At 44.1% G+C, this 25,375-nt stretch overlaps 1 protein-coding gene across 1 annotated transcript in view; it reads left to right on the top strand.

Moving 5' to 3' along the window:
* Positions 1-9,093, top strand: part of LOC144821620 (uncharacterized) — a 28,971-nt gene extending 19,878 nt beyond the window's left edge. The window contains exons 2-4 of the mRNA XM_078678858.1: positions 3,059-7,373; positions 7,485-7,663; positions 7,785-9,093. Of these exons, the coding sequence (XP_078534984.1) occupies positions 3,959-5,029 (1,071 nt within the window). The 5' untranslated portion in view covers positions 3,059-3,958 and the 3' untranslated portion in view covers positions 5,030-7,373; positions 7,485-7,663; positions 7,785-9,093. The remainder of the gene's footprint in view (positions 1-3,058; positions 7,374-7,484; positions 7,664-7,784) is intronic.
* Positions 9,094-25,375: the final 16,282 nt, after the last annotated feature.

A 25,375-nucleotide genomic window follows, 5' to 3' on the forward strand; every position in this document is an offset into this window, starting at 1 on the left:
ACCAGTTGGTAGCTATCCTGTTTAGGAGTGGTATTAATCAGGGTGTCTCTATTATAATATTTTGCTCTTTTTAGAGACTGACGAACCAATCTTTTTGGATAGCCCCCTAGCAACAGACGATCTTTTAATTGTAGTGCGTGAAACATGAAGTGCTTCATGTTTGTACAATTTCTCCTTATCCTAAGGAATTCACCAAAAGGAATTGAGTCTTTCTGGCGGGGGGGGGTGATAACTGCTAGTATGGTGTTTTTCGCCGTGGGTTTCCTATAAAGGCTTACTGTTGGCTCACCATCTATACAGTGTATCGATATATCCAAAAACTCAACTTGATGTGGAGAAAAGTTGCAGGTAAATTTGAGATTATTGTCTGCTAAGTTCAACCATGCCATGTAATCCTTTAATACCTGTTCTGAGTCCGTCCAAATAAAACAAATATTAGCAATAAACCTATGCCAGCTCGTAATATTTTCAAAGAAGAGGGTTATTTCGTTGAACACATGTTTTATTTCAAATTCGCCCCTATAGATATTAGCAATGCTGGGGGCACAAGATGCCCCCATGCTAACTCCTTTGATTTGCTGGTAAAGGTCTTGCTGGAATTCAAAGAAGTTGTTTTGTAGGACAATCTCTAGACATTCTAAAAGGAAACTATCTGGTCTCACCCCCGGTGTCCTAGCCAGCAGCGCTGCCACCGCTTCCATGGGTAGGTCCTGGGGGATGTTAGCATAGAGTGATTCTATATCTAACGTTACCAGAATTTGTGTGGTTTCATTGAAAGCAGTATGTTCCAAAGTGGAGATCATGTGTCCTGTGTCTTTTATGTATGACTCATATTTGGTAGTAAAAGGGCATAAAAAGGTGTCTAGATATTTGGACAGGGGTTCTGTACAAGAATTTATGGATGCAACAATAGGTGGATCTTCCACATTTTTGTGTGTCTTAGGGACACCATAAAGTCACTGGATTAGATTTGATGAGGAAGTCCATTTCCTTGTGACAGATGAACCCATCTGAAAAAGCTTTATTTACAGTTTTCTCTGTTTGGGTCTTTAAAGTCGAAAGGGCTCTGCTATTGATCTTCTTATAGTGTTCTTTGATAGATAGCATCTCGCTAATCTTATTGGTGTATTTGGTGGTATCCATTACTACAATACCACCTGTTGTATCGCAGGGTTTAATAGTTATATTATGGTTTTCTTGTAGCGTTTTTAGAGCTTGTCTTTCTGATACCTCCAGGTTGGCTTGAGGTAAGGGGATGAATTTCATAATCTTCTCTAGTTCTTTGATCACATTCTTTTCAAAGATTTTGACTTCAGGGCCTAGCATGTCTAATGTTGGAGTGAAGGTGGAAGGAGGTTTACAACCCGAGATATTTACCTCATCCTCTCTAGTTTCCATACCTTCAAAGAATTACTTCAGCCTAACCTTACGGAAGAAGGAAAAAATATCCTGATTCATCTTAAAGCGATTAACACAGGTGCTTGGAACAAAAGAAAGTCCCTTGCTAAGTACCCTAATTTCATCTGATGATAAGGTGTGTTTCGATAAGTTGAAGATGGGAATTTTAGATTTTTCTCCTACCCTTACTGTCTGCAGTATTGTTGTTTCCTGGTCCGCATGTAAGGTTGCGGATGTGGAGGGTCTGTTGGGGAATAGTAATTCATGTCCGTTCGTGGGAACCGAGGTCTGCCCCTGCCTCTGCCTCTCAATAAAAAAGGCTGTTGGTTTTGTGCTCTGGAGAATCGGCCCGATAAGTGGCTTCTTTGATTCCTATCTTGATAGTTTTAATCGGACTCTTCACCCACCATCTGTCCGTCAGAGTCAGAAGAATTAGTTTCTAAGAAGTTAAGAATTTTTCCCCGTTTGTTAGCCATTTGGTTATATCGTGCTTGATCAAATGATCTAGCATTAAGTTGGGCCTGATCGTTTTGTACCTCCTGGAAAAAATTAGTTCTTAGATATGGATAGATTTTTTCCTGAGTAAACCATCTCATATCTTTTTTGAGTTTGTCCGTTTTCTTTTTTATCAAATAGTTGTCAAATTCTACAATCTCATCATTTATATTCTGAAGCGTTTTTTTAGCATCTTCTAATGCTGGACTGGCTTTGAGTTTCTCCTCAAGTTCTAAATTTTCTTGATGTAGTATGACAATCATTTCACGTACGGTTTCTACTATTAGGAGCATCCAATCTTTTGAGCAGCGGTTTGCTATGAGAGACCACCGCTCAAGAAATTTCCACACCTCGACAAAAAGGGCAGGCATGTTTCTAACTCTAAGCCCTGTTGGAATAACTCCTGATTTGAGATACTCACACATGAAAAAAGCATGTGCCTCCATGCATTTGGGCTTTTTCTTTAGGTTGAGTAATTTCAACCATTCGCCATTGCTATTTGGCGTAGGGTTTGTATTGATAGTACTGCTACCAGTTATTTGACCTAGCATATTCGCAAAGTCCTCATCGGAGAAACCAAAAGATTTTAGGTTTTCCATGATGAGATAGAGGAATTAGATTGTAAAGGTGTGGTATGAAAGCTGGGTAAGACAGGGGTAAAATTACCAAGACTCCGGAGAAAATGAAATATAGACACAGGTGAAGAAAAAGACAAAGTAAATGTACAGGTATGTAAGAGCTCACCCTTACTCTACTAGTATCCTCAAAGCACACTACGAAAAGAGGAATGAAACCCTACAGTCAAAACTGTTGTAGATTTAGTCACTTTAAAATCATATAGGACAGTTCAGAGTTTCCTTCATTGAATGTCCTGCTCTGATTTACCTTTATTGTTTTACGTGTGGATTTTTACTAATAGCTGCTTGATTCCTATTACCATTGTCCCCCTAGATCTGCCCCTCAAAAGACCTCATCAAAAACTTTAATTTATGAACATTTGATAGTTTAGCAATTTAAAGATCTTATTCGGGTTATCTTATATTTGTATGTTTAATGAGACCTATGTTAGGTTATTTCATAAAGTGCGCTGTTGTGTAGATTGTCCTTCAGTGTTCTTTACGCAGCTTCTCTTAATAGTAGTTTCAATTGTTTTTGTCTCCAACAGAGAGTGAGTCCACAATTACGTCATTTAGTGATGAATAATTGAAACCTACGGGAACCGATCAATCTCTACACGAAGAACCAAAGTTAAAGGCATTCAGAATTCAGAAACAGAAGAAGCCAGCAATAGAGAGATCATATTGCCTTTGCACAGACTGACCAAGAAAGAAGTGTGCAGCAGTGATCCGGTGGGTGCACGAGTGGGAGCTGCGAGCTTCTGTGCCGTGAGACTCCAAGACCAAAGACTCTAAGACACTTACAGCCAGATCATCTGGCCTACTGATCAAACACCAACCTGTCATCGGTGCGGCTCACATTTAATGAACATTAAACCTGAATGTTAACTGTGCAGCAAACATCAGAGTCCAGAAGTCAATCAGAGAACACGTGTTTCATGAACAGTGATGACCCCCATCTTCAGAAACAGGCACTGATAATATTCAAACAAACACTTCAGAAACCTGGATTACAAAGAAAACTCTTCAATACGCATCAAATATAAGAAGCGCTTTAGTTCCTCATCTCAACCAAGGGGACGTCAGGGAACACAGAGGAGCTAAATGCAGCCAGTGTGACATCAAGACAAATCACAGTGACGTGGCCTCATTTTCAGTCAGACATCGACTCGTCAGCCATAAGATACCATATTTACTCAAGCATCAAAAAAATATACAAGATTAACCAATGGGAGTCAATATTTAGTAATTCATAAGGATTAGGACCCATCAGCAAGCATACATAGAGCTAAAATCATACAGATGCAGCAAAGCTAAAATGTAATTTATCTTTCCTGCACACCCATTGACGACCTCACACAGGAAAAAAACGTAGAGGTGAACTGAACGCATCATCAGTGATTAACGCAGACGAAGAAATACCAGGCCAAAAGATCCATCGCAAAGACATGGAGGAAAATAACTGTACAAGTGAAGGGAATGTGAACACAAGGTCAGAGTTTCATCCTGACGTTGATACCAGTATCAAACAGAAGCTTAAGGAAAAACCATTCAACTGCACTGGATGTAGGAAGGGCTTTAACAGTCGGTCAACACTTAAGAGGCATGAGCGAATACATACTGCCGAAAAACCGCACGGGTGCAGCAAATGTGGTAAGACCTTTACTTTCTTATCAGTTCTTCAGACCCATCAGCAGAAACATACAGGACAAAAACCATACAGGTGCAGTGTATGTGAGAAGAGCTTTGGTAGATCCACAGACCTCATTGACCATCAACGAACACACACAGGAGAAAAACCGTACACGTGCACTGAATGTGGTAAGGGCTTCAATCGATCATCAGGCCTACTTCGTCATCAGCGAACACATACGGGAGAGAAACGACATAGGTGCAGTGTTTGTGAGAAGAGCTTTAATGAGCCGTCAAAACTAACAATCCATCAGCGAATACACACAGGTGAAAAACCGTGCAGGTGCAGTGAATGTGGCAAGAGCTTTAATGATCCATCAACCCTAAGGTGCCATCAGCGGAAACACACCGGAGAAAGACCATACAGCTGCAATAGTTGTGGAAAGAGCTTTAATGTTGAATCATCCTTGTGGCGTCATGAACGAATACACATAGGTGAAAAACTATTCAGCTGCAATGAATGTGGAAAGAGATTTCTTGATTCATCACGTTTAACGGGCCATCAGCGAATACATAGTAGAGAAAAACCATACAAGTGCAGCGAATGTGGGAAGGGCTTTTACAAATCATCAGATCTCACGGACCATCAGCAAACACACACAGGGGAGAAACCCTTTAGGTGCAGTGATTGCGGGAGAAGCTTTAATAGATTATCAAAACTAAGAACCCATCAAAGAATACATACCGGGGAAAAACCATATATATGCAGTGAATGTTTCAAGAGCTTTATTGATCTCTCATCCCTCAGGCGTCATCAGCGAGTACACATGGAAAAATCATACTGGTGGAGTGAATATGAAAAGAGGCTTAATGAGCCGTCAGAATGACAGTTGAAAAACTATACAGGTGTTAAACGTGTCAAGAATTTTAGTAGCACATTCGCCATATGGGGTCGTCAGACAATACATATTTGAAGAAACAATACAAGTGCTGTGAATGCAGGAAGAACTTAAATAAAACGTCAAAGCGAGCAACCCAGCATTGATTAAAAATGTGGAAAACTATAAAGATGCAGCAAACGAGCCCTGGGGTTTTTGATCCTTTCGCCCTCAACCAGAAGCAAATACATTCTGATGGGAGATCGTACAAGTACCGTGAACGTGTGAAAAGTTATAGTTTCTCATCAGGCATTGTGACTCATTGCAAATACAGGAGAACAACAGTACAAGGGTAGGGAAGGTGTGGAGAGCTTTATGGAGTCAGTACGCCTAGGAGATCAACATTGAAGACATAATGGAGAACTGGAGGAATCCTAGAAGTGCTGTGAATGAAGAAAGTGCTTTAAGCAGTCTTCACTCCTAGAATATCGGCAGATACAACCCAGAGAAAGAACCGAGAGGTGCAATCAATGAATACAGCAATGGGAAAACATACAGGTACAGAGAATGTGCGAAAAGCCTTAATGGATCATCAGAGCAAAGAGTTTATCAAAAAATATACAGGGGTTTAAATTGGGTACACTGAATGAGGGAAAAAGTGACATTTTATGCATCATAACAAAGGGGAAAGAACATAAAAGAACTAGTTACTGGGCATAGAGTTTAAGAATGTGTCAAAGTTAAAAGACTATTTGCAGACAAAAACAGATGAGGAAATCCTATAATGATACAGCTGTGATGAATGTGGAATGAGCTTCAATCGATGATGAAACATAAGGACCCATCAGTAAACAGTTACACAAAATAAAAACAATGGATTTTGCGAATGTGGAAAATGCTTCAGTCTAAAGATCCTTCAATATAAAGAGGGAACCTTTGATAAAGGAATGCTGTTTCCTTTGACTTCATACTGCACCTAGTTCAAAGAATATAGGCAGGACTATTGTGCTAAAAACATTATGGGAACGCGTGACAGAGATTAAATCCTCACCAGTTTCCATACCAACAGGCAGACACTAGATAGGGTCTACTATTTCATACAAAGTGATTAGGGCATTCAGCAGTGAAGCCGAGCCATTAAGATGGTGAATTCCAAACAGCTGTCTTCGTCGTGCTCCCGCCACTTCAAATGACAGAGGTGTCTGCAGTGTGTATCCTTGTTATTACTTATGTAGGAAAGGAATGAGAAGGTTCCATTGCATGCATGGCACCGGATGGAGGTAAAAGAATGACAAGAATACCTGTGTTTGCATGCAGTTTACTGTAGGAATTTGGCCTTTTCTTCCAAGCTTTGGCCACAGAGTCAACCAGTTACTCAATCATGCACCTTAGAAAGGGTGCTGGTGCACCGGCTGCAGCGGGGAAGAACACAGCTGGCAGATAATTTTGTCTTAAACCACTTGTCTCCTTTTTCTGTAAGAACTGTGGATTGTAGCCATGCATGAGGCATGGGAATCCGCACTTAAAGTCACATCCAGTCATTGATTATTTGCTGCCATTTTGCTTCCAGTGCAGTTCTTGAAACATCTTAAACCACATTACTTTAAGGAGTGTGCTTCCTACGTTTCAGGCTAAAAACAATACAATTTACACTTAATATGGGGCTAAGTTGTTGACTTGGAACCTGAAGCCGGACATCTGCTCCTGTCCGTCCCACTTTACCAGCTTGTGAAATCCTGAGTGAATTACTTTCTCTCCTGTCCGTTGGTTCAAATATCTTATAAAATGTGAATTATTGGAAAGGGGCTAAATGGCTGCGTTAATGAATATTTACAAAGGCAGGACTTTTTACATGGTTTGTTAATTCATTAATAGGACCTGGTGATAGCTAGGCTAAGGTAAATTCATAGAGAGAGTATGTTTATGTGTGTGTGTTTTGTGTGTGAGATACATCTGAAAAACACATTCATGTGACTAAGTGGGCGAGTCCCGTTTGTGTTAGCTTCAGCTCTGCAGCCAGTAAATGCTTGGAGTGACGCCTTTCTCTTTTAAACTGAGGGTTGGACGAAGCGGCGTTGTAGTGCACATGGCCTGGAGCTGACACAAGCTAGAATCCCCGGCTTAGGTCAGAGAATAAGAACTCTTTTATTTAGGAACCACATCAAGGACACAAGTGCATGGCGGATGTGAAGACAAATGTCAAAGGACAAACAGCTGCAGGCAAACAGGCTAGAGTGATGAGAGAGCTTGTGACCGCTTTATGGAGATGTGTGGTTAAACTTTAGGCTAGTGGCACAAATCAAAAGAAAAAAATACAATTACAGAAAGGTGATGTGGGGTTAAAACCAGAGGAGTGACATACAGTGTCGCTTGCACTAGTCCTAGTTAGTTGCATCTTCTTCCACTCAGCTCTCGCACTGCTTGGCTCTCATTTTATTTTCACGTATCATAGCAGCAGAGACAGAATATTTATATTGATTTCAAACTCTGTGACAGAGCGCAGAAGCTGGCCTGCAAGACCTAAAGAGTAATTCAAATGCAGTTGCTTGAATGGTAATACATTTAAAATCTGTTGTTTAGGATATTTGAAACCCTTCCTTCTAAAAACATATTTCCAAACATCCTATCCTCTTTAATATTTTGGTGAAGCAAGTCCAAAGTTTGTCCAAAATATTAAAGAGGATAGGATGTTTGGAAATATGTTTTTAGAAGGAAGGGTTTCAAATATCCTAAACAACCGATTTTAAAGGTATTACCATTCAAGCAACTGCATTTCTGTTTAGATAATAGTAGCAAGAGAATGTCTTACATCTTACTTTAATGCCAGACACAGAATACTAACTTTTCACCCGTAGAGTTCTGACGATCAGATTACATCTATTGCTCAATAATCTCATAACTATCGTACACGCCAGTTTAAGGAGCATGCTGATATTGTAAGTAAGAAAGGTAATCAATGTTTTGATACAAATTATAAAAATGTGTTTAATCGATTGGTAAAACTCAGACTAATATCAGTAAATATGGTCTTACCACAAAGTTGCAAATCTCCTAAACACTAAAACACGGGTAAATTGTCTCAAATAGTAGGAACAATCCTACAGTCTACAGCAATACATTGAAGGAATTTCTAGATGTCCATACATTTTATTTATAATTATTTGCAAGTGAGGATTTTCTACTGGAATTCCATAGTTTGTCAGTATTTATTGATTTTTTTTTTCCGGTTTAATCTGTTTGTGTCATGTAATCTGTACTCTCTGCATATGTGGTATCTGAATCTATTGTTATAATTTCCTACGTTGTTATAGATTTTTTAAGCTCATGCAAATGTTTGAAAAGTTTCTCCGTTGTTAAGATCCTGATTTGCTCATCTAATTCTACATGTAGATATGCTGTTGTGATAGACTTTTAGGCTTGTAGTGACTACAATTTTGATCAAATGTCTTTTGTAAAATTGGCTAATGACATGTTCTGAATTCATAGTAGAATGCAATTGAATTGTCTTTTTTAGTACCATCTAGATTAATTTTATTATGAATTGTAATATAGTCGGCAAAGTTTGATAACAATTCAAAGCAAAGTAAAAAAGAAAATTAGAATATTTAAAATAGCATTGTATGCTAACCAAGTTTTCTCTTTAACCTGTTTTTAAAATTATAAACTTATTCAGGAGGTGTGTTCCTTTGTTATCAGTAAAATGGTTTGTAAATAATTGTAGACGGTTTATATATTACTAACTCATTTGTTTATATTTTTTAAATATTATTTTAAAACACATATTCCTTTTGAGCAAAAATACTTTTGTACTAACTATGGAGAACATCTTAAATTTTTTTTAAAAGGGATAGTTTACTCTGGTGGTAGGATTGAGAGTGGTATAACACATTGGAATGTACCAGGGATTTTCATATAAGGTAATGGAGACAAAATGGTTTGCCAGAGAAGCCAAATGTGTTATGTTGAAGTAGCTGTGAAAAATTTTAAATAGTTAAAGCACAAAATAATTAAGAATTCTGTATTTGTATAGCCGTATGTAATAAAGATTGGATTAAACAAAAAAACATGCAAAAGGATCTTGTGTGACAATATCATCGTACAAGATTCTGAAAATGTAGGGTATTTGATTTCAATAGAGCCCAAAATGTGATACTGTACCTTTTCCCAAAGACACCACCAGACAAAGTTGGTGTTAAACCTTTTCTTGTATAGAGTGAATGTTATTCACATGTTATACCTAATGTTACTACTAGAGTTAGACCAATATCCAATTTATTACTGAAACAAATGCAGAGTGTGTGTGGGATGACAGCTGCAAAAAACGCTTTTGATGCGGTCAAAGACAACTGGTTGAGGTCAAAGCCTTAAAACCTTATGATCCCTGCAATTCCATTTTTTCTTACAGTTGATTGAAGCAATCATGGTGTAGCTGCTGTGCTGACTCCTACATTGAAAACGAGGAAGAAACAGTTGTGTTTGTATTGAGAGTAATTTGTAATGCTGAATTGCACTACTCAGTTATCGAAAAATAGCTATTGGCATGCTGGTGGGCAATCGAATTATTTCGATTTGTACTTATGGGTTAGAAGATTCACACTCCAAACAGACCACAAGCCCTTAGTGTATATACTGGGAGGGACATGTGGCCAAGGAATACTCCCCTTATTGCTAGGTTGTCCACTAAATTGCTACAATTTCACTTTGATGTGGATTGCATTTCTGGTGGGAAGAATGCTAGAGCAGACTGTCAGTCACGCTTTCCAATAGGTGGAAATGAACCAGGGCGTCAAAGCAGTGATTCAAGTGTTCATGATAATGAAGACCTGGAAAATTGTATTATGGCAGCACTTGAAGTTAAAAATGTCTGTCCAATTTTCTGAAGAGAAGTGATAGAGTGCAACTGAACAGGACAATGTCTTAAAGCGTGGAGCTAAATACATTGTCGAAGGGTGGCCTAAGGAAAAGAGTCTTGAAACTGCAATTCAACCTTAAGTAACAGTGGCTGGTGATCTATTATTAGAGGATGGTTTAATAATGAGGTCAGACAAATTAGTCCCTCCTGAGAAGGTGAGGAACTCATTGTTAACAAAAAGCAGAAGAGGGGCATCTGGGGGGCTACCCTTACCAAACGCAGAGTATGTGTAGACTTCAGGTGGCCGCAGATGGATAAGACACTGACTTCATGGTTCGTGAATGTGTAATCTACTCCAGGAGCGACAAGGTTTTACAATCATTAAATCCTACATTGACTTCTATTGCTCTACCTTCAAGGCCATGGCTAACACTAGGCATTGATCTCATGGGGCCTTTTCATTCGCCACCTTCTCGCTACATTCTCATTTTGCCCTGGTTCTGGTTGATTTATTATTCAAAATGGCCAGGTGTAAAATGTATTGTAGAACAAGATTCCATAGCAGTGTTACATTTCCTCAAAGATGTGTTCATGAGGGAGGAGTTCCCAGAAGTGATAGTCTCTGATAATGGAGTCCAATTTTTGTTGTCTGAGTTAGAGAATTTTCTTAAAGAGCGTGGCATTATCCATCTTAGAATTTCACCCTACCACCCACAAACGAATGGACTAGTTGAGTGCCTCAACAGAGTGGGAGAGGAATGCAAACATTGGGCTCTGCTCCTCAAGAGTGTAGTACCAGTGGCATTAAGGGCCATGCTTTGATGCTTCAGAACGACACCACATTCTTCAACCAATGTCTCACCTTTTGATTTGTTGAGAGGTAGTAAGCCCTCCACCAAATTTAAACTAGCGTTGATGTCTAAATGGTCCAAACCGAGTTCTTCATTGTCTGGTCAGGATTCTATTGTAAAAAATAATGCTAGAAATGCTCTAATCAAGCAAAAGAGTTTTTATAATAAAAAGAAGAGTCTGTCTTCAAAGCACTTCACGGTGGGAGATGTCCATGTTAAAAGAAATGAGTCAAAATATTCTGATCCGGTGCAAATTGATGACGTTTGTGGCAGTGCAGTACATGTGTTTAAAATAGTGGAAGTAGAATCCAAGCTGTTTCCAATTGGTGCTAATACTCTTGAAAATAAGAAAGCTTAATTCATTTAAAAAAATGTTTCTAAACATGATCCAGTGGATAAAAAAAATGACGTAACTCGCTATGCTCCTCAAGGGTTTCAGATAAGTACCGGGCAGATTAAGATACCTCTAAGGTACAGGTCATCTTATACCGCTCATGAGCTTCTTATACTCCATGTAAATAGTAATATTTATTTCGCTTTATAAGAGAGTTTAACAAATTTTTTTTTTTTGCATTTCATATATCTGTATGATTTTCACTTCATTCAAGATTGTAATGCCTAGGCATGTTCCTTGACAAATCTTTCGTTATGTAAAGATTATGCATGTTTGTTTCCATTTTGTATAAGGAAAAGAGATATATAGTGCTCTGCCTCATGCGGGCAGTTGGCGTCACTTAGAGCTTTGTGTTGGCGCGGTCATGCCGCGAGGCTCTATGTGATCCAGACTGCCCGCATGAGGCAGAGCAGTACTTACTGCTGTTAGAAGGCAGTGCTTAGAGCTCAGGCAGAAGGTATAATGCTTAGGCCGGTGGCATAAGCTGTGATGTACCGCTGGTTTGTCATGCCATGTTTTGAGATGCCCTAGGATATAAGGCCTGAGTACTGGACAGAGATGTCCACTACTGAACCCAGGAAGCAGCAGCGAAAGTTGCTCGTCTGCAGGCGGAAGGTCGATGCGGAAGAATCCAGCAAGAACGTTGTGCAGGGTGAACAGGGAACAAGTATAGATTCACGTTTGAAACCGAGTGTTTGTTATATCCTGACTTTAGTAAATGCAATGCTATTTACCACCAATGGAATGTTACTGTGATGATGCTGTTTAGAATATTATGAATCAGTCACAGAGGTCACAGTTGAGTGTGCTGAGCAGCGTGCTGGCTGCTCCTGGTAGGGTTTCTATCATCTTATCATCTTTGTCTCCTGTAACCTTCTTGAATAAATCTACATGAAAATCATCGCGGCTACCTGGAGTCTATCACTACAGTGTTCTTCAGAGCTGCAGGTTGATAACTCATTTTTGTAAATCACTGCATTGCTTTTCTCTGAGGTCTGTTTCTGTAATATTCCAGGTATCTGTTAGGGATAGCCTCGCAGGCACTGGAGCCAGGGGGGCTGCAGCTGCTGCAACACCCCGCACCAGCAGGGAGCTCTGAGAAAGAAGGAGCAATATTCAAGAGTTTTTAGGCTTTTTTTAAAAAGTTTTTATTGACAACACGAGAAAGGAGAGAAAGCAATCAATCAATCAATCAGAACATTTGTATAGCGCACTACTCACCCAGAGGGTCTCAAGGCGCTGGGGGGGGGGGACCGCTACTGCTCGAACAGCCAGGTCTTGAGCTGCTTCCTGAAGGCGAGGTGGTCCTGGGTCAGGCGGAGGTGGGTCGGAAGGGAGTTCCAAGTCTTGGCGGCCAGGTAGGAGAAGGCCCTTCCTCCTGTGGTGGCTCTTCGGATGCGGGGGACGGCGGCGAGGGCGTGGCTGGTCGATCGAAGCTGGCGCGTGGGAGCGTAGAAGTTGAGGCGGCTGTTGAGGTATCCTGGTCCTTGGTTGTGTAGGGCTTTGTGTGCGTGGTGAGGAGCCGGAAGGTGATTCTCTTGTTGACCGGGAGCCAGTGCAGGTCTCTCAGGTGTCCGGAGATGTGGCTGCGGCGGGGGATGTCCAGGATGAGTCGTGCTGAGGTGTTCTGGATCCGCTGAAGTCTCTTCTGGAGTTTGGCGGTGGTACCGGCGTAGAGGGAGTTGCCGTAGTCCAGACGGCTGGTGACGAGGGCCTGGGTGACCGTCTTCCTGGTCTCGGTGGGGATCCATCGGAAGATCTTGCGTAGCATTCGCAGGATGTTGAAGCACGACGAGGAGACGGCGTTGACTTGTCTGGTCATGGAGAGGGAGGAGTCCAGGATGAAGCCCAGGTTGCGTGCGTGGTCAGTTGGTTTGGGTGCGCTGCCCAGGGCGGGGGGCCACCAGGAATCGTCCCAGGCGGAGGGTGAGGATCCCAGGATGAGGACTTCCGTCTTGTCCGAGTTCAGTTTCAGGCGGCTGTTCGACATCCATTTGGCTACGTCTGTCATCCCTTCGTGCATTTTGGCTCTGGCGGTGGCGGGGTTGTTGGTGAGGGAGAGGATCAGCTGGGTGTCGTCTGCGTAGGAGATGATGTTCAGGTTGTGCTGGCGTGCGATGGCTGCGAGGGGGCTCATGTAGACGTTGAAGAGAGTTGGGCTGAGCGAGGAGCCTTGAGGAACGCCGCAGATGACTTCGGTGGCCTCCGATCTGAACGGGGGGGAGGCGGACTCTCTGTGTCCTTCCGGCGAGGAAGGAGGTGATCCACTCCAGTGCCTTCTCCTGGATTCCGACGTTGCTGAGGCGCTGTACTAGGGTGCGGTGGCAGACAGTGTCGAAGGCCGCGGAGTGGTCCAGGAGGATGAGGGCCGCTGTTTCTCCGTTGTCGAGCAGGGCTCGGATGTCATCTGTAGCTGCAATCAGGGCGGTCTCGGTGCTGTGGTTGGCCCGGAAGCCAGACTGCGAGAGGTCGAGGGAGCCGTTCGTCTCGAGGAAGGCGGCCAGTTGCTTGTTGACGGTCTTCTCGATGACTTTGGCCGGAAACGGGAGCAGCGAGATGGGGCGGTAGTTCTTGAGGTTGGTAGGGTCTGCTGATGGTTTCTTGAGTAGAGCGCTGAGTTCGGCGTGCTTCCAGCTCTCCGGGAAGGTGGCGATGTCGAAGGAGGTGTTGATGATGTCCCGCAGGTGGGGTGCGATGACAGCGTCGGCCTTGTTGAAGACGTGGTGAGGGCAGGGGTCGGTCGGAGATCCGGAGTGGATGGAGTTCATCGTGCGGATGGTGTCTTCGGTGCTGATCGGGGTCCAGGCGCGGAGGGTGGTGGTGGGGGGCGGCGGTTCGGTCGTGGCGTGCGTTGGTTGAGTGCTGAAGCTGTTGTGTATGTCCGCGATCTTGTTGTGGAAGTAGGAGGCGAGGGAGTTGCAGAGGTCTTGCGAAGGGGTGATGTTGTTGTTTCCGGCGTTGGGGTTGGAGAGCTCTTTCACGATGTTGAAGAGTTCCTTGCTGTTGTGTGCGTTGTTGTCCAGTCGTTCCTTGAATGCGGTTTTCTTGGTGGCGCGGATCAGCTGGTGGTGTTTTCGGGTGGCGAGCTCGAGGGCAGTCATGTTGTCCGGTGTTGGGTCTCTGCGCCAGGTTTTCTCGAGTGCTCCGCAGTTCTTCTTGGAGTTCTTGAGTTCGTCGTTAAACCATGGGGCTTTCTTGCTGCCGGGTCTGCTCGGCTGGGTCTTCAGAGGGGCGAGGTCATCTGCGCAGTCGCTGATCCATTTCGTGAGGTTGGTGGCCGCTTGGCTGGGGTTCGTTGTGCTGGTGGGAGGGTTCTTGCTCAGGGAAGTAGTGAGCTGGTCTGCAGTGATCTTGTTCCAGCTTCTGCGGGGAGCCTGTTGCTGGTGATGGTGGAGCGTGGTCCTTCTGTAGCTGAAATGGACCCAGCTGTGGTCCGTCCATTGGAGTTCCGTGGCGTGGCTGAAGGCGATGTCCTTGCTGGAGGAGAAGATCGGGTCGAGTGTGTGTCCGGCGTAGTGGGTGGGGGTGGTCACCAGTTGCTTGAGTCCGAGGTTGGCGAGGTTGTCCAGCAGGGTGGTGGTGTTGCAGTCGTTGTTGTTCTCCAGGTGGAAGTTGAGGTCTCCGAGGAGGATGTAGTCGGCTGAGGGGAGGGCGAGCGGGCTGACGAAGTCGGCGATGTCCTCGCTGAATTGTGTGCGTGGTCCCGGGGGTCTGTAGATGAGGAGTGAATAATACAATTTAACAGAACAAGACATACCAAGGTGGGAGGAATAAACAGTATGGCAGAATGGAAATACAAACAATTACTTAACAGTTCAAAATAAAATAGATAATGACAAAAGAATAAATAGAAACGAAACGTTGCGGGATATTTGCCCCGTTCATTCTCAAAATAAGGACCAAAAGTCTTAAATGAAAGTACCCCATATTCTTTCACATTTCATTAATAAACGGACACCTCTAAGTTTGGCGAGAGCGAGCTCCATAGAATAAATTTCATTGACCAATGACCACCATTCCATGATGTGGGGGGGCTTCGGGGAGATCCAGGCTCGGGCAACAGCTAGTTTAGGACAAGACAATAATATAGTGACTAAAGCTTGCTGAGGAAAAGTAACAGAATGTATGTCTAATAATACTGTTAATGCCGTGAGAGAGGGCGACCTAACCAGTTTTAGTTTCAAGACCTTGTCCAGAGCTGACCAGAACTCAATCAAAGCCGGGCAAGAAAACCTCATATGCTCTAAGTCGGCTGCTACTAAATCGCATTTAGGGCATTTAGTACAATCACTAAAACAAATGTTTATAGACCACTTGGAGATCCTTTCAGGTGTATGATATAGCATGCATGTGGTTTTAAATTGCTGTAGTCTTAGACTCGAATATTGAACAAGATTATTGATGTTGGAAAAAGAGGAAGTAATCTTATTAGGAGTTATATTGAGCCCCAACTTAGTACTCAATTTCTCCGCTAGTTTGGAGCAGTCACTAGTCTTATAGGCATTGAGGCACTTATATCCTTCGCTGATTAAAGATTTATTCTTGAGTGAGTAAAAGCAGTTCCAAATATCCGAATCTAGGATTTCACATATTTTCATCTTACGTATCAAAAAATCATGACTTTGAATATATTTAAATCTCATTGATTCGGTGAGTTTATATAAGTTTTTAAGTGCCTCAAAGTCTAAGAAACCATGAATACCATTTAGGTCCCCTAATGTTTTTATGCCGTGAGCAGACCATATATTTGCCATATCATCATTAAAAATCCCAGGAAGACCCGGATTTCCCCATTACCGCAATTTGGGATAAAAAAAAAGAGGTTTTACAGAATGCCAAGATATTAAACCAGATCTTGGCAGTATCTCTAGCGCTCTTGAATTTCACCCTTTTAAAATAGTTGGGGTCATTGAGTCTTAGCAGGAACATTTTGGAGTCCGAATTTAACATAATGATATGAAAATAAAGTTGAGTGTCCGAATTAAGCATACAGCGTAGACGACCAAGAAAAGTGGCCCAAAAATATATTTTGAGGTCAGGGAAGTTGAGCCCCCAATTATCTAGAGAGCCTTTGAGTAACACCATGGACCTACGGGCTTTCCTGTATCCCCAGATAAAGCTACTAAATATCCCATCAACTTTCTTGAAAAAAGAATTGCTGAGTGCTAGTGGGATAGACCTGAATAAATAAAGAAATTTGGGGAGCACTTTCATTTTGATCAAATTAATTCTGCCGATGATATTTAGAGGAAGCTTATGCCATTTATTTAAAGACTGAACAGTTGCTTTTAATAAAGCATCGTAATTAATTGTGATGACCTCGCTGATTTTGGATGAAATTTTGACACCCAAATAGGTGGCGACCTTACAAATCCCAGAAACAGCTACAGACGGTTTGTGGTTAACCACTATTTGCGTTTTGTTTATATTTAATTTGTATCCAGAAACAGCTCCGAATCTACTAGCCTCAGCCGTTATCCCCTGTAATGCCTCTGCGACATCGGTAGAATAGATAGCGATGTCATCGGCGTATGCAGTAATTTTCAGGGAGTGAGAGCCAGATCTGAAAGGGATTGTTCGGGGCTGTAACTGTAAAGCTTAGAGAAAAGGTTCCATTGAGAGAGCAAACAGCAGGGGTGACAAAGGGCACCCCTGCCGAGTGCCCCAAGAAATGGCAAAGGTAGAAGAGGTCAACCCAGCGTAGCTGATACTCGCTATAGGATTGTCATATAAAGCTCGGATCCATCTGACAAATTGGCCATCAAAACCAATAGTGGTCATTAAAGACCAGAGATAATCCCACCCCACTCGTTCAAAAGCCTTCTCGGCATTCAATAAAATCTATACCGAGTGGGGTGGACTCCGTCTCAGCTATATCGAATGCGGTTATGGCCATATTGATATGGGCTGTAGTATCCCTTCCCATTACAAAACCATGTTGCTGTGGATTGACTATTTTGGGTATAAACGGAGCCATTCGGGTGGCTAAAACTTTTGCAAATACTTTGGCGTCAGTATTTGTAAGTGAAATGGGTCTATATGACCTACACTCATCAGCAGGTTTACCCTTTTTCAGAAAGAAAACCGTTTTGGCGATATTCCAGGAGCTAGGGGCTTTCCCATTTTCACCAATAGATGGAATGACCTGAAGAAATAGAGGTAGTAATTCATCGATACAGATTTTATAAACCTCTACTGGGAGGGTATCTTCCCCTGCTGCTTTTCCCGAAGGTAGGGAAAGGATAGCTTGACTGATCTCTAACAGGGTGATCTGATCAGACAGTTGATCTAGCCCGGATATGCCACGGTTTTCTTTGATATTACTATCTAGGTAAACCTGTATTCTAGCTAAACTGGGATAATTCTCCGGAGTATATAGAATACTATAAAACTCCACAAATTGTTCTAGTATCTTTGCCGGCTGATCGTATATAATGTTATTGGAGCCTCTGAGACTTTTAATCAGGGTGTTAGCTTTATCGTCCGCAACTTTATAAGCCAAGATTTTCCCGATTTTATCTCCGCTATCGTATTGGGAGATTTTGAATTTATGTAGTTTTGCACTGCTTTTTTTCCATAAGTATTGTTTTTAGAGTTGATTTTAAGTGCCCTAGTTTTAACCCTAACTTTACCACATTGGGAGAGTCTATACGTAGAGCATCAGCCAAAAGTAGTTCTTGGGATACAATATTGGAGGTCAGCATTTTATTCGTATTACGACGCTCAGAGTTCTGTCTGAAGACAAATTGTTGGGTAAACCCCCTGATACTGGCCTTCCAGGCGTCCCAAACTATAGTGCATGAGGTAGAGTTGAGATTAATTCTGATAAATTCTATATGATGTGATTTAAGCTGCGAGATGAACCCTGTATCTTATAATAAGTGCCTGGGGAAGAAGAACATCCTCAGGCCCGAATGGATTTGTGGGGTATTAAACGTAAGCAAGATGGGATTGTGGTCTGAAGTGACCCGTGGGCAGAACTCGATGGAGCTAGTGTTCAATACATTATCTGTAGCCCAGGCCATGTCGATGCGGGAGCATAGTTTGTGAGGCGCAGAATAGTAAGTGTAACCTACAATGTTGGGATGGATACTACGCCAAATGTCCCTGATATTGTGAATGCGACCAATTTCTAAGATCGAGGCACGTGATTTGCGCATACGTTGAAAAGCACCCTGTCTGGTAGTATCTTGCTGGTAATCCATTATACAATTGAAATCGCCCATGATAATAAGTTCCCCTTCCCAATCCAAAAGCTCCATATTTAGTCGATCAAAAACGGTAGAATCATCAGAATTTGGCCCATAAACCACACAGAGTACGTATTTTCACTTTTCAATAGACAGTTGCACAAAAGCCCATCGTCATCAAAGGCAGTTTTAAGAGTTTCTGCTCTGAGTCGTCTGTCTTTAAGAATAGCAACCACTCTTAATTGAGGCATGTAATGCAGAACATATTATGACATCATAGCCAAGTTGGCCCAATAGCTTCCTGTCTTTATGGGCAATATGAGTCTCTGATAAAAAACCAAAGTGTGGGTCATACAGTCTTAACTCTTCTGAAACAAGTCGTCTTTTATTCTTACTATTAAGACCCGCAACATTCCAGGCTAAACATCTTAACCTAAACATTCAAAAAAACAAATTATACAATTGTTATCCTTCTGCTAAAAAAAAAACATAAATATCTCCCTCCTATCATTTTCAACAAATCTCCTTTTCGTGTTGCTTTTTTCAGAGAATTTCCGCCCCACACAAAACCACCCCCCGGAGAACCTGAAAGACCCTCCCCCCCCTCCCCCCACTCCCTCTCCCTCCTCGGAAGGGGACACCCCTCTGTGCTCTGCTGCCGCTGGATGGGCAGCTACAGAGAGAAGCAGCCTGAGTCTAACCCTACTGGCAAAGAAAAGACCAATAATAGTTGTATAAAGTGAAGAAAAAAATAACGGAAAAAAATTGGAAAGGTAGGACTGAACGATACGAGAAAAAAAAGAGAAAAAAAAAAAAGACAGCAAGATAAAGGGATGGGAAGGAAAGGGAAAAAAAGAGAAAGAAAAAAACAGGTATAACCACTTGGACTACAAATCTGAACCTCTCTTCCCTTTTGATTAAGCAAATTCTGAGAGCGCGGTCTCAGCTTCCCTCTCGTCAGTGAAAAAGTATGTGTGACCACCCTTAATAACCTTAAGGTGGGCAGGCTTTTGCAGGAACACTTGCCCCCATATAGATTTAAATGGGTCGATGAATTTACGTAACTTCCTTCGTCTATCCATGGTAGCTTTGCTGAGATAGATCTGGGAATGCCTTCTGGAATAACTTTACAAGATGGTCCCTTGGGTCTGATCCTTCTGCTCCTTCCGGTATGCCGAAGAGTCTCAAATTTTGTCTTTGGCGGTTTTCTAAGTCTTCAACCTTCAACTGTCAGGATATAATCTGAGTGTCATGTTGATTCAAGGAAAATTCGGTGAGGGCTGACCCTTCTTCTATATTTACAACCCTGTCTTGTAGATCCTCAATTTCCTGTGATATCCCCCCTTGTTAGAAGGGGCGATCCCAGAGGGCCAGGTTATGCTCGCCCGACCACCCCGTGACCTACCTCTCTCCCAGATAATGAAGAGTCTTCACGTGAGGTCCTCACCGGGGAGCACTTCAGGTCTAGGATCGTACACACTGAGCTCACACCACACTTGCGAAGGGACACCACACCGTGGGTTTCAATAAACAAGTTCTTTATCAACAGTAAAAAGTATTCAGCATTCGTATTTACAAGCGATCGAGGGATCGTAAAGTCTCAGGGATTCGGGAAGAGGGAAGCGGGTCAGTCTCAGTCTCTAGGCCAATACGATGCGTACCCTGCGCACAGATCTCGAGCCGGGGGATATGGAAGATGATGATTGTACTGGCTGCTTCACTCACTTCAGGGCGAACCAGGTCGTGTTGGTAGCGTCAGTGGTCCAGCCGGACCAGAGTACTCCTCGAGCTGCGACGAGGTCAGCAGGGCTCGGTCCGGAGGTTCTGTTCTTGAGGAGTCGCGATCACGTCAGCAGGGCTCAGGATGTTCCACACAGGTCGTTGGAGTTCACGATCGAGCCGCGACAACGTCAGCAGGGCTCCGATGTTCTAGTTCCGTCTTTACGAGGAGGGAGCCGCGACAGCGTCAGCAGAGCTCGGGTGGTCCAGTTCCGATTTCACGAGGATGAGCCGCGACAACGTCAGCAGGGCTCGAAGAGTTCGTAGGTTCAGTTTTCCCCAAGGGTAAGCCGCGATCAGATCAGCAGGGCTCTCTTGTCCAGGATACAACTGCCCCTAGTTGTTGGGCGAGCCTTGATATAGTCCAGTGGCCCTTTGATGTCTGGACCCTCGCAGGCGGAGGTCTCATGCCTTGGGGGCTGGTCATTGGAGAGGTCCGTCGGTTGGCCCTTTGATCCCTTTGAAGATGCGTCCGGGAATTCTCAGACGCCCAGCAGGGCCTGGAGCCAGCTCTCGGGGAGGCCAGAGGTGCGATCGAAACCGGCCCACGGGGGAAGGCCAGAGGTGTGAGGGAAACCAGTCTCCCAGGGGAGGCCGGAGGTGCAATCGAAACTCCCTGTCTTATCTCACTCGGGAAGCCCCTTACCCCCCAGCCGGGACTGGCGCGTCTGGAGCCTAGGTTTCGCTGGGGCCGGGGTGATGCAAGGCCCAAGGAGTCAGGGATCTCAGGAAGGGAAAATGGCTGCCTGGGCCCTGTGGGGTGATGCAGGTTGGGGGTACCCGGGGCCGGGTAGGAGGACGGTAATGCGGGGCTGGTCGTCGGCTGGTGGGGCCGTGTAGGGCGTTTGGGTGTACAGGGACAGGACAACCCGGGGTTTCTGGGTGCAGAGCTAGGCTAATGGGGTGCTGAGGAACAGGGGGGAACCACGCCACGAGGCCAGGTCCAACACCCCTAGTTTAAGAGTCATCTCTTGCAGAGAATTCTGTAGCTTGCTTTTGTCTTCCCGTAGCTGCAAAAAATTTTCTTGCGCCTCCAGGCGATGACTGGTTAAAGTTTGTAGAATAATATCAAAGGGAGAAATAATAGCCTCCTTCTCTCCCATAACAGCTGGCACTGGAGCTGGAGCTGCGTTTGATGTATCAGACATCACAGGTACAAATGAGGCTGGGGGAGTGGAGGTTATTGAAATAGAAGTAAAGTTGGTATTGTTAGATATTGACTCTCTAGAAGATACCGACGCCGTGGGGGGGTCAGATCTGAACCAGCAGGTGCTAGGAGTAGCTCGGGCGATAGTGCTGGAAAAGTAATATTTATAGAAGGCGTTGGGAAAGTATTATCATTATCGTTGAGAGAAGGACCCTCCAGTAGAGCAGGACAGTCTCTCATGGAATCATGGTCCGTAGGGCTAGTACCTGACAGTCGCAAAGTCATATTTTTCACAAGTCCCTTTGCCTGTATCCATTTCCTAAGAGGGCTCTTTTCGATAAGAAGAATCTTCCTGGGGGCAGAGGTGGTGATTATAGCCGGCATGTTCGCAGTGGTGAGTGCTTTCCCTCTCTTATTTTTAGTTTCTTGCCTTTGATTTAGCCTTATCCCTTCTGTCCACCAGAAATTTGACTGTGTCTGCGGAGGGATGGTGAGCTCTTCATCAACAACCTCCTCGTACTCCTCGTTAGAGCCATCGTCACCTGCCTCTTCATCCCAACAGCAGATAGGCGAACAGCAAGTGAGTCGGTTCCACCCGAAATAGGTGTTATTATTTTATCATGCACTTATTGAGGGATTACCTGGCTCTGGGTTGACCGCGATATGAGTATGAGCAGGGGTATGATTGTCCTCTGAGTTTATGGGCTCCAGAAGAGTTGTTTCCAACACCAACACCTCCTCTACAGAAACTATACCGTTAATTTTATCCGAGCCTCCCCCGTCTCACGAATATCAGTCTCTTTATACGGTAATTGAGAGCCTTTAAAGTTACTATCCGGACCCTGTACCGGGTCAACAGTATCAACAGTATAGACCACCAAGGATCCTGTTAGCTCGGTGAAAGCGGCAACATTGTTGCTTCCATGAGCTGCAATTGTATCAGCTATGTTACTTCCAATGCTCCCAATGTCGCCTTTGGAGGACTCTGATAGCCCATTTTTTGTAGCGCCCTTGGTAACAGAAGCATCCAAAATTGTAAGTACAAGCGGCCGGAGCACTTGCTTACCCGCAGGCAGTGGGTCAGCTCTTCCAGGCGATGTAATCGGCATACTTGAGACGGTGGTAGAGTAGGTGGAAGTCTTGGTCGAAATAGACGCTGTGAGTGCTGGGGGAGCAGCCGCCGACTCCACAACTGCATTCTTGTTGGCACGGGTCGTTCTAGGCACATTCTTCGGCGCCATCCCCCCTCTGAACCCTCGCACCAAAATTTCTGCAAGAGGAGTCTTGGCGGCAGAGACAGGCAGCCGTGGCGGCCCCAACACCAGCCCCCGCCGCGGTCTCAGCCCAGACCAACCGAGCACCGACCCCCTGACCAGCCGCGGGATCGCGTGCCGAGCGATCCGCAGGGGATTCCGGAACAGCCACAGCATCCGCCGCACCAACTTAGTGGAAACAGAGGTATCCGGTGACCGATAGCCGGTATAGGTTCCACTTGGATTACGGGTGAATAATTTTTCTCTTGTTTGAGCACTCGAGTCCTGTTTAATGTCTTTCAACCATGTATCTTATATCTTGTATCCTGTATCTGATAGCATTATTCACTCGGAGAACGCCAAAGAGAGCATCTCCTTGGTTGCAGAATAACCGTCAGTAGGGTGAGTAGGGAGCCTCCTGCTTGGCTGCCACTCCACAGCGTCCTCACTCCGCCATCTTGGACGCAGCCAAAGGTCATAAAAAAATTAAGTAGACTTCATAGAAAGCCTTTTAACAAATCACTGTTTACTTCTTATGCAGGTCTATTTTACACTTGTCTAGATGTAAAATAAGTATCTTTTGTAATTTAAACTTTGTTGACACTTTTGCTGGGCTCTTGAAGTGAAGGGGAGATGTGAAAGGTGCCCTAATGCACACACAAGTAGAAAATCAGTATTCCCTTTTGTCCTTCTAAAGTTTATACATTTTCTTGATGAGGTAGATCGGGTCTTTTAATGCTGACGTAAAGTACATGTTAAATAGGGTTGATAAACAAAAAGTGTTACTTTTACTTTGTGTCATCCACACAAGGCTAAAACTACTTTAGTTTATTATCATTGTTTAAGAATATTACATGGCTAGGATGCCACTCAAGATGGACGCCTAGTCTCGATACTGTGTACCGCGCCGGAACCTCCATAAAGTTTTCTGTGGTTTGCGACATAATATTGTGAAGGAGCAGCTTTTTCCATACGGTGGAACATCTCCTGACCTGATTCCTCTACTTGTCCGTTAGAGTTCCTTTTCAGAGAATGGTGTTGCTAAGAATATCACTGCCGCCATTTTGCATCCTTGCATATCCTTTTACATGCTGGATGCTCCTTTATTAGGTCTCGCCTGGCGATAGCAGCGCATGCGCTGCTCTCGCCATGCAAGGACCTTTTGCGATGAATTCAGCCAAAGCTGAATGCACGAAAATGGCTGCTCTCGCCCTTCACAATGTTAAACATGCACGCGTAGGGACAAAAAAATGCACGCGCATGTGGACAGCCCGACCCCGTCTTTGTTTACTTTCATTAGCGTAGGGATGTGCACACACGCGTGCATTTTTTTTGTCCAGCTGTGTGCATGATGGCGTGATTTTGCTCCCTCCCCTCTTACTGCCCCCCTATTGAAGTAGTTGTCATTTAGGTGCTTTCTGCCGCTAGGAGGTCATAGTGTTCCGTGGAGAATAGTGAATGTTTTACGGAAACGCCGTCCAGCGAGGTATTAAGGTATGAATTTGGTTCCTGGTTCTCACCCAGGTAATACCTGTGTAGAAGCGCAGGGTGGCACAGGCATTCAACGTTTTTTTCTCTGGTGAATCACTTTGGTTTTAATGAGACCCTTGGGCTCCTACAGCAAAGTGGCATTAACACGCAGGGGGTGCTCGCAGCTACGCTTCTACAATTTGTTTTAACATTTATGACGGGGTCTGAGTGGGGCTGCTGGGCACGAGCAGCAGAGAATGCACCAGTCCCCTTAGAGCGCGCGGTTTTCTTGCGGTTGAGGTTATACGGTCGGTAGGAAGTCGGGGAGCAGTAACCAGTTGTCGCACCCCCGGACCCTTTACTTACGGAGCCTGAGTTGAAGTCCCGCCCGAAGTTGTTAAGGGGCGGCTTGGGGCTCTGCCCCCGCTCTTCCACCAGGGTGACAGAGATACATTCCACGGTCCCAGCATGGAGGAAGCAGCCGGTGGTCACCTTGTACGTCGCCATCGTTAGGAGTGCGGTGGAGCTCTCCTCGGAGCACAGAGTAACTACAAGGAGGAGGAGTATGGGAAGGAACCAGAGCGTCTTGAAGATAGGGTGTGAATTAACGAGAGGGTGGAACAGAAAATGCACATCAAAAAGACACGTTTTGCCACTTCAGCCTGCACGTATAGCCAACGGCATGCTGGGACTTGTGAACAGGAAAAGAAAACTACAAGTCCCACTATGCAAGGTTGTTAGGTAAAAAGCCAAGAATGTCTAGAGGAAGGTCATAGACAGGAGCCCCTCGTGGCGCTGCCAAGACTAGAGGTGGTCAAGGCAGCAACTTTAAAGGGACTCAACTCATATATGGCTCAACTCGAGGTCGCCTTGGACCCTCAAGCCCAGAGCGAGCCGAGACTTCAAGAGTCTTCTGCCTGCACCCCTGCTGTAATGTAATTCGCCAGGAATTAAACTCCATACATTAACATTTGGTGTAAATGCGAGAAACAGATCAGTCCCAGCTCTACAGCTTGACCAAAGTGTGCGATCCTAGGTAATTATTTTATTTCATCGTGCCTCCTGTTTCTTGATAATCTCATAGGAAAGAACCTTGTAATGAATTAGTTTGGGATATGTGCGGTACAAACACCTTTCTTGTGTTTAATAGTGTATAACTTTATTCCTTATCTAGTAAACTAGTAAGCTAGGGCATGTAGCTGGGCCACGGGAACTGACTTGCCTCTTGCTTTACTAATGGTATCGTGTCAAGGCTGGGCGCGTAAATGTTTCCAAATTCATGTTTAAAAGCGATCACCTCCAACAAGTGCCTCTAAACAGTGAGATAATCTGATGTACTAATGTGAACTGCTTCTGCATGTTAATAACATTCACGTTTTCGAATTTTGAAGACTGTTCATCATATTTTTACATGATGTT

This window comes from Lissotriton helveticus, chromosome 2_2 (assembly GCF_964261635.1).
Source record: "Lissotriton helveticus chromosome 2_2, aLisHel1.1, whole genome shotgun sequence".
NCBI lineage: Eukaryota > Metazoa > Chordata > Amphibia > Caudata > Salamandridae > Lissotriton > Lissotriton helveticus.